This window comes from Condylura cristata, unplaced genomic scaffold, assembly GCF_000260355.1.
Source record: "Condylura cristata isolate star-nosed mole 26May11 unplaced genomic scaffold, ConCri1.0 scaffold00024, whole genome shotgun sequence".
NCBI classification, from domain to species: domain Eukaryota; kingdom Metazoa; phylum Chordata; class Mammalia; order Eulipotyphla; family Talpidae; genus Condylura; species Condylura cristata.
This window is the reverse complement of record NW_004567125.1, coordinates 13,410,141-13,420,059: the sequence shown is the minus strand read 5'-3', so window position 1 is coordinate 13,420,059 and position 9,919 is coordinate 13,410,141. Positions and strand designations below refer to the sequence as shown.

General features: G+C 52.0%; 1 protein-coding gene across 2 annotated transcripts in view; it reads right to left on the bottom strand.

The window, feature by feature from the left end:
- Positions 1-1,555: 1,555 nt before the first annotated feature.
- The window catches only part of OLFML2B (olfactomedin-like 2B), a 35,281-nt gene continuing 26,917 nt past the window's right edge, over positions 1,556-9,919 (bottom strand). For both annotated transcript variants that reach the window (XM_004688436.2, XM_012728859.1), the window contains exons 7-8: positions 2,738-2,914; positions 1,556-2,238 (exon numbers count right to left, since the gene is read on the bottom strand). In XM_004688436.2, the coding sequence (XP_004688493.1) occupies positions 1,637-2,238; positions 2,738-2,914 (779 nt within the window). In that variant the 3' untranslated portion in view covers positions 1,556-1,636. The remainder of the gene's footprint in view (positions 2,239-2,737; positions 2,915-9,919) is intronic.

Sequence of the window (9,919 nt, the reverse complement as noted above, 5' to 3'; positions counted from 1 at the left end):
GTGTGTCAATTGTCAACTGTAAATATATCATTTTACATGGATGGACGGAAGGGTGGGTGGGTGGGCGGGTGAATGGAGATAGGTAGGTGGCAGATAACTAGCCAGACATGTCCATATGATAAAAGTTCTGCGCCAGTGACTCTGCTGGCTTCTCTCACTCCCTCTGATTAATCCTATTTGGAGCTTGAGCCTAAGATCTGCTATGGTTTCCAACCCAAGGCTTGAGCAAGGGCCAGGGTTTTGGGGGGCATGTTATTCAAACCCTTTTGAACCTTGGGATACACCCTGTAGGTTTTCTGCTGCCACCAAACCAGACAGTATTTGCACCTGCTTAGGAAACTGGGACTGCTCATCCCCAACATAATAAGTGATTTGGCTCTTTCTTGCTTGAAATGATAAAAGTCAAGGGAGCTGGGGATGGGAGGGAATGGGTTGCAGCAGGACAGGGACTGACTAGGGATGTGTGTGTTTTATGGGGGGGTGAGGGGGGATGGGGGGAATGTGTCAAGTCTGTGCCATTTCCTGGGCACCACAGGGTAACATGGAAAGCTTGTCTTCCCAGATCATCTCTGGGCCTTGTCTGCTCTCCACCGCAGACCCTGCCTGGTGAAGCTGTATCTGATCTCCTGTTCCCCAATTTGTGTCACATGGAGGCAAAGCAGCAAATGTGGAGGGCAGGCATGAATAGGGCAGCAGTTGCAGGGGGCGGGGTGCTGCAGGGCTTCCCCCCAGCCCCAGGCTGCTTACTTGGGCACCTCATTTCAGATCAGGGCTCCTGAGGGGAAGGCAAAGAGAAGATTGGGGGGGGGGCGGGGAGAAAGGGACGAGAGGTTGATTGATTGGTGGTAGATGACTTAAGGAAGGGTTGGGACAGGTCACACTCGGCCTGCTCCTTTCAGCAGTGTCTACCACCAGGCCACGAGTGGGTGGACACCGAAGAATGAATAGATTCCCTCATCTTGGGTAAAATGACCAGAGAAAAGCAAAACAGAGAGAAGAGGCTTCTGTGACAGGGAAGAGAAAGGATCAACACTGCAGAAATAAAACTCGTACTGGATGGCTACTTCCACATGGTCACCAGGGAAGCCCCTTCACCTCCAGGGGATCAGGGCTCCCAGGGAGCAACTCAGCTCAGATGTTTCTATGGAAACACCCGCTCTCTTCTGGGGAAGCAGCCAACCTGCCAGCCATATCAAAAATGCATCTGAGGGTGAATTTAAATTTCTTCTTTATTAAAATTTTTTTTCTGGATTTTTAAAACTTCTCCAATACATAACATCTTTTACCCACCCTGAGCAGGTCTTTCTTGCCTCTTTCACTCCTAACTCCTGGTGCTGGAGAGCTGGAGGGCTTGAGGGTAGAAAAGGTGATTCTTGATCAAAAGGAGAAGTTCATTTGCACAAAAAATATATAAACTGTGGAGGATGAGACCAGCACATACACATATGGATCGATCTACGATCCACTTTAAAAAAAAAAAAATAGACCCAAACTGTCATTTTGCATTTGCAATATCATACAAAATAATATATATATTTTTAAAACATCACATGCCCATCTGCACACCCACACGCACGCACACGCACACACACACAGTGCCAGCAGCCCCCTGCACGTCTGCTCGCAGGGGCGGGGGTCAGTAGGCAAAGATGACGTGGTAGGTGACCTGGTGGCCGTTGTCCCAGGCGTACAGCAGGCGGTCCTTGGGGTTGTAGTCCACCTGGGTGGTGTAGGAGTACTCATTTTCAAACAGCAGCCTGGGGACGATCTGTGTGTTGGTGTGGGTGTCGAAGGCATAGGAGATGTTGGCGTTGCGCTGGTTGGAGCTGTCCACCGCGTACAGCACCCCGCAGATGACGAAGCAGTTCCCGAAGAGGTGGCGCCGCAGCCCCGTGCGCCACGTGGTCTCCTTCTGCGTGCTCAGGTCCACGGCATTGAGCTTGCTCAAGACGATCACCTCCTGGCTGAAGCCCTCGTCATCCAGGGCGGGGTAGATAAGCCACAGGCCGTTCTCGTCCACGGCGAAGTCCACATCTGAGTAGCCCTGCCACCGCCAGGGTGTGGCCTCTTCGTAGGCCACGTCGTGCAGCATGGCCCAGGCAGCCACGTAGCGCTGCTTGAGGTCGTACTTGATGATGTTGCGGGTGAAGGCCCGGTTGTAGTAGAAGGCGCCGTTGTATACCACGTGGCCTGTGCCGATCCAGCTGTAGGGCAGCTTGTAGGAATTGCTCCAGCGACCTGCACCAGGAGAAGGAGGCAGCTCAGGGTAACAGGCAACGCCAGCCAGGACGGGCCAGCCTGGCGGGACGGGAGCACAACCAGACTGGGGATCTGGAGCCCTGAGTCTGGGTGTCCGTTAACCTGTCTGAGCCTCAGCACACCTAATGCCACATGGAAATCACACTTCCCTGTGGAGATGCTCCAAGGATTCAGGGTGCTCACGCACATGACATGGCTTTAAAGGTCAAGGGTCATGGCAAAGAGAGCGAGGTCAGTCCCCTGTTATCCTCTGCACAGCACTCCAGATCATCCCAGGTCCCTGGGCCAAGAGCGGGCAGGCCCGAGATCTGAGAGAGCAGAGGAGGAAAAGGAGTGGGTAGCATTCATTTCCGGGAAGGTCCTTTCACCATCAGAAGCAGCTGCTGCCCTTCTCGTCCTCTGCAGCCATTCAGAGACCCTTGGCCTTATTAGAGGAGAGCGGTGAGGAAGCAGCCTCCTGAGGGCCCACAGTACATACCTTGTTTGAAGTTCTCCAGGTTCCGGAACTCTACCAGTGTGTTGCCATAGTAGTAATTGGTGACATAAATCCGCTCATCCTTGGCCAGTGGGTCCTTCATCCAGGCCCCCTCGTTCCGCCCGTACGTATTCTGGGTGGTCGGCCCGGTGATGGTGGAAAGGGTGTCCTTGCACCTTCCTGATGGAGAAGAGGTCGGCGGAGGGGTTGGGATGAAGGTAGAATGTCCGTCCAGATTCCAAGCACTGGCGAGCTCCCCACCTGGGACCCAAACTCCTGGGCAGGCTTCAGCAGCCCTGCCTAACCTGACCCCAGGTGATCTCTGCACATCAGCTCCTGTGTCTGTCATCCATCCTGTCCTCTATGCTGCAAAGCTTCCTGGGCCACCCCATGGCTTTCCTGAGGCTCAGCCTCCTCTGGAAAGTCAGCTTCTCTCCTCCTGGATTCTGTGTGCTGTCATAGCGCGATGAGTGGGTCTCTTACACGAGGTGTCATCTACCATGCCTGCAAAGCCTGCGCACCCCTCTCCCTCCATGCTCACCCTGCCCACAGCATCAGCCCGAGGGAGAGGCAACTATGCTTCTCCTCCTGTGTCCTCGGGATCCAGAGTATCTGGTGCACTGTAGGCAAGGCAGACGTTCTGATTTTTGGATGACTATGCAGCAGCACATAGTGTGACCAGGCACCGAGCTCCATCAGCTGCTCAGCTGCCCCAGGGCCTGGCCAAGCAGTTTGGGGCTAGGTCACCACAGAGAGCAGCCCTGCCTGAGCAGTGATGATTCACCCCGAGGCCAACTGTGGGTCCTAGCAAGCTCCTTCCAGTCTGGATTCCTGTCACCACTGTGGGCAGGACACCCAGGTCTCCCCTGGGGAACTGACGGGGCAGGGGACCAAGTTCTTGCATAAAGAGCCTCCTTCAAAGCTGAAGTCTGCCTTGACGGGACAGGAGCTCAGCGGTATCCTTCTGCATGACTCCCTGGAGTGCCCATGCCCAGGAGAGACCTTACACCACGAGAACCTCCAGACCAAGTGGAAACCCCACATGCTTATTCCTCACTGTCATTATTATTCACAGCCCTGACACACGTGACCAGGAGGCATGTGTGTGCTGCTCGGTCCTGCACTGGTGGGCTATGGGAGGCTAGTGGAAGCAGCAGAAGAATTTAGCCTCACAAATGTCCCCACTCCTAGAAGCTGGGACCAGTGAAACCTGCCATTAAGACAGCTGCCCAGGTGGGTGACAGTGATGGAACAATGGATCCCTGATGTTCACCTATGACAAAAGAACCAAGGGTTGTGTTTGGGGGCTCACTAAATTCCAGACCATCCCCATTTTCAAATTGTTCCAATCAGTTCCATCTGTTCCCCCATTAGTGGTCTGAGGAAGGAGCCAGAGCTGGCAGGACAGGGCGGCACTGTGCCCTTGGCCCCGGCCTGAGGCAGCCTGGCCGTTGGAAATGGGGTGGACACTGTTCCCAGGCAGGCCCCGGTGCTGGGTGCGGTTGGCAAGGCTCAGGCAGCAAGCGCTGTGTGGGGTTTATTAGGTTCTGTTCTGACAGAGCTAGGAGGGATCAGTCTCTCTAAGACAAACAAGAGAACCTACCAGCCAAGTCCTCCTCCCCCTACAATTGAACTCATCTGTTCAAGACAATAAACTAGAAAGCTCTGGCTGAGTCCGGCAACAGAGGGCTGATGGAAAATATCTCATTCCCTGGCACTAAGTGGAGCTTGGCTACCAGCAGAGACACTATGCTCTCTCGGACTGAGGTGAACCCCAGTGTAGTATCCCCAGAGAGGGGTGTTTTTATGTGCCCCCTGACCCTGGCAAAGCCCAGCCAGGTCACTGACTCCCTGCTGCAGAAGCACCCTGGCCCAGCTCCCAGAACATCACAAATGCCAGCAGGAGGCAAGGAATTCTGTTAGTGGGTCACTATGGCTGTATGCCACCTGCAAACGGCCAGTGAGCTCCTGGAAGCAGGACTCATCTGAGTTTTGGTGTGCCAGGTTGCTCCGGGCAACCCCCAAAATCCTTATTTGATCCAGTCTCCACTCCACGGCTTTGCTATAGCTGTAGAATGTGTGTTGAGTGACCCAACCTAGGTCATGTCTCTGGCTTCAAAGTCTATGTTGCTCCAAAATACCAGAGAGCTTTACTTTCTTCTGTAGTTAAATATAATATATGCCATGTCTACTTCACAAATGTGCTTGATGATGGTGCAGTAGGCTGAGTAACCACCCTCCCTTCTGGCCCCTCAAGATACCTAGATCTTGAGATACCTAATTGCTGGAACCTATGACCTTACATGGTAAAAGGAACTTTGCAGATGTGATTAAGTCAAGGATCTTGAAATGGAATGGGAAGAGTATCCTGGATTATCCGGCTAAATTTTAAGTGCAATCCAAGTATCCTCAAAAGGGGGAAAGGGAACTGACTGCAGATGAAGCCACGTGATGATGGAAGCAAAGATAAGAGAGATGCAGCCATGAGCCAAGGCATGTTGGCTGTGCCTGAAGCCTGAAAAGTCAAGAAGTAGATTTTCCCTTGTAGACATATCTAAATTTCAACCATTCAATACTCATTTACTACTCTGGACACTGGCTTCCAGAACTGACAGAGATGTTCCTATTGTTCAGGTTACAACATGCATGCTTATTTATTATGGGATGCATAGATGGAATTCGTTCTTGGAATCAGGGATCCCCTTTCCACAGGAAGTGGGGATCCCTGCTTGCAGCCTAGAAACCCAAGACTCTAGGTGAGCACGCAGAGAGGACAGGCACAGGCAAGTCTGTGCACAGAAAACACAGACCTGTGTTTTTTCTCTTTTTTAGAACATTTAAAGGCAGGTTTCAGGGAGAAAGCTGGGATGCCCTAATGCAGACCCATCACCATAGTCTGAGAATCTGGGGACATTCTGATGTTTCCCCCTCGGCAGCAAACTGTCAGTCTTGGAGAAAAGACATTATATGTCTGAGAGAAAGCAGGGAGCAGTTCAGCGGTGCTGTGGGTAAAAGAAAAGTGCTGTCTGCCACTCACTTTGGTCTCCCCAAGACTGTTGAGATGAAGACTTACTACACAATGGTGTATGTATTAATCATTTAACCAGACTCTTTGAGGGTGGTGTTGAGGGGTACTTGGTTTTGCTTCAAAGTTTCTCAGGAACTGAAAAGAGTTCTTTTCCTCAGCATATAAACCTATTCAAAAATAGGTTTTTTAAAAAACAAGCTCACAATAGGATATTCAGCTATGCCCTGAAGGCTGGAGGGGACTCCATACACTCCTCAACCCTCAGTCCCTCTGTGGCCTTAAAGGCTCAGCAATGCCCTATGAGATGTGCTCCCAACCTTTGATTCCACCAAGCCTGTCTTAGGGTCTGAAACTGTGGACACCCCAGCCCTCCTCCCAGCACCCCAGGAGCCAGCTCCCTCCCTCTCCTGACTTTCACATCAATCTCTCCTTGGTGACACTCATTTCCCTGGGCTCTGGCTTTTTGGCTGTTTCCTTTTTTTTCTACCCAGCTTTCAAATTTTACCCTTCAGCCTCTGCTCATCCTTCCTCCATTCACTGGACACACTCAGTGCTCACCCAGGTCTCTCTGTGGAGAGCCAGTTTTTGAGCGTGGTCCTCCCACTTCCTTCAAGCCATGTTTTTCCTACTTGCCCCGGATCCTCAAGCTGCATGGGTTTAAAGCGGAGTATATTTTCTGTTCACAGCCTATTCCTCTGCACTTTCCTGCACTTTCCAAGCCAGAGAAAGGCACCGCGACTACTCATTAACCAAGCCAGAAACCATGTTCAAATCTGCTGTCTCCTTTACCTCCCATACTCCCAGTGGAGCCACACCCATTTATCTCCCACAACTTCCTCTCTTCCATCTATCCAATCCGTAACTTACCACCTCTTGTCTGGAAACCTCCAAATCCATTGCTGGTTTACCACTAAACCTCTAACCAACCCCACCCACTAGTCTTGATCTGCTCTCCAAGACGCAGCTCTGCTCAGACCCTTAATAATCCACCATTAACAACCACTGCATGGACTCCAAGTCCCTACCCCAGCCCATCAGCTCCTTTGGAAATGCTGGTCTGTCTTCTGCCATCTGCCTTCAGTCAGAGTTATCAAACTCAGATGCCTGCAGGAAGTAAAATGAGTGCCAGAGACCCTGATGAGCTAGAAAAGCAGCTGGCATGAGGCTTCAAGTTCAGAACCATACACAGGGGATGGGATGACTTCATCCCTCAGCCGCCAACTCTCTTGCCCACCCAACTGTCCTCTGATGTGTGCCCAGGGCTGGCTTCACGGGCCTGTGCCATCACACAGGCCCTTGGCCACCAGGGCTTGTCCTTGGTTTAATGCTCTGTTCTCACCTTCTTGAAGTTCTCCTTCATGGTACCTTTGAACTTGTGCCAGTATGTGACATCTAGCTGGGCTGTGGAGTGTGCGCCTGAGCAGAGAATGCACCGGCATGGGTCCACCAGCCTCACCTCCCTTTGCACACAGCATCTGCTGTGCCCATGAACACAGATTCCAGGGGGGGCCCATGGACCACCATGTAGGGGGCCCATGAACACAAGGGAAACGGTCATCTCTAGACTGAGTAAGAAGATCTGGTCTGACTGCCCAAGGCCATACTTTCCGCTTAAACCAAAACCTTCCTGGAACTGGAAAGGAGCTAAGCATCCCAGGCATCATTTTTTCTCTTTAGATACTCCCCTGCTTTTGCCAAAAATGAGGGTAGGACAGGGTGGCTCATAGTTCTCTCCTGCCTGCCTCCCTCGGTGAGGCAGGACACATGAACACGTGCACATTTCAAGAGGTGAAGCAAAACCCACGCATTCATTTCACAGTTTCCAAATCTTCTGCTAAGACCAAATCATGTTTGTGTGTAGAAGCTTTGAAGTACAAATTGTGTCATTTTGGGGGATTGCACATACAAATTAAATAAACTTACATTTCCACTTGAAACTGACATTGCACAATATAAATAGGAACAGTGAATGTATGCCAAGGATTAAATGTTGACTATTTATTCACAGTGGCATGGCCAGGCAAAAAAAAAAAAAACAAAAAAACACACACACACACACCACAATGAGAGAGAGGAGAGAGCCGCAGAAGGCAGAAGCTTAGATTCCATTTCACGGGCGCTCTTCCTGCTCTTTGACCTGGGGTCCCATTTGCACTCTGCTCTGGATCCACGGGATGGAGCTGTGCTGGCCATGTGGCTGACTCCCTTGTCCTGCTCCTCCATCTTCCTTCCGGGCCTGGCTGATTTGTCCTAATCCGTCAAGATAGCTAGGCTAGCGTCTCCTCCCAGAAGAGGGTCCTCGGGCACCCTGTGTGTCCCCGCACTGGCTTAAGAGTGTGTCCCTGTGTCCCCTGCACAAACCCTTGCACAGCCCCAAGGCTGGGACCTGCCTCATCACTGCATTCTTAGCACCCCAGCTCCTGAGCACTGTCAGTGCTCAATGTGCCCCTTAACTGACAAATCCAAAAAGTGTTCTATCACCTAGACCTCCTCTCCCAGCCACCCTGAGCCTTCAGTCTCTGCTTCTCATTCCCTCCATCACCAGGCCCCTGGAACCTCTGCCTAGAATTTTACCCTGGCCCTTTGTCTCCAGGATGTGCCAGCGGGTGTAGGCTTTCTTTGCTCCTGGCTTCTGCTGCCACTCTGTCTGGAGGGTCCCCTCTTTCCTGGGAGCCAGTGAGGAAGTAGTACTTCCCCTGGGGAGTAGGCTCCATGGTCAGAACTGACCATAGCCTTTACTGGACCAGGTGCTCAAGTGCTGGGCCCATAGTCACCCTTCTGTGCAAATGACTACACCCACTCATGCCCTGTCAGCATGGCATAGGGCCGAATAAACCCAAGGGGGCTCTCCACCCTGGAGAGAGGTGTTCAGGGTATTCTCACCATTTCCAAGGGCTGTCTCCCCCTTGCTTCCTTTCTAGGTAGGGCCCCAGGAGTTACACCATGGTGAAGCTGTGAAGCTCCCAGTGGTCTGAGGGGCTGGCTGGGTGCGGCAGAAGGCCGTTCAAGCAGACTGTGCCTGTGCAGTTGGGGCCAGGAGCTGCCCGTCAAGTGACTTGGGGTGGCTGGTGGGGACATCCCTGTGGAAGTCAGCACCTCGAGCTTTGTGGGGTGACATTCTTGTGATCACTAGGTTTCCTTGATGGCCACATGAGACAGGCTCGCTGTGGTATTGTGCTCCCGAGCGTCTTCTTTGTCTGCTCCCCTGTCCCCCGAGGCCAGTCCCCTCTAGAACAGCAGGCAGAGCCGCAGTCACGGAAGCTGGCCAGCTTGGGCCCCGTGGCACGTGTCCGCCTTCTGCAACGGCTGAGCGGTGTACTTCCCCACAGCATGTCAAGGGCTGTGCTTCGGCCGAAAGCTTGTTCCATAACTAACATTCTAACTTAACTTGATTTGGGAGCGTTCCTGGGACTTTTACAGTTCCCCTGTGGGTCAGGGTAGACATTTTAGGATAAAGTCAGGTTGGAAGCCCTGGAATAGGATGCTCCTTTGAAAGCACATCAGTTCACATCTCAAATAGCTCAAAAGCCAAACTGTCAACGGTTCATGGGCAGGAGATCAATGGCAGGTGTGGGTTTCAGCCAAATGATTTTTATTTAACTGCTCTCTAGGACATGAAGTACATCATGGTCTTACTTCACCAGAGAGGGTTCCAGAAAGGAAACCCCATTTGTACTAACAGCAGCAGCCGCCTGAGTGAGGCCCCTGACAGTGATAAATGGACCATTCAAAACAATTTGCAAAAGCGAACTAGCCAAGACTTGGAGTCACCTAGACAGCCAAACCTTCCTTCTCTGTACCCGCTCTCCTCACCACTCTCTCCTCACCCCTTGGTGAGGAGAAAGAAAGAAAGACCACATCTGTGTCCCTGTTCTATGTATTTCCTGTAATAGGTGCAAGAGGCAAGAGGCAAAAGCCCCAGTTTGTCTGAAGACACCTGGAGGCCGGTGCTTGAGCAGGACCTTATAGCTTCTACCTGACCAATGAGCCTCAAGAGGAAAACCAGCAGGCAGTGAAGGTCAGGACCCAGGGTTTCTCCTGTCTGTGAATCAGCATGTCAGTCAGGTAGGGTGTGACAGTGCTAGGAACTCCAGAAAGATGAACATGGGGTGTTACACTAGAAAATCCCAGGGGAGGCAGACAGAGAGAGTCAGGGT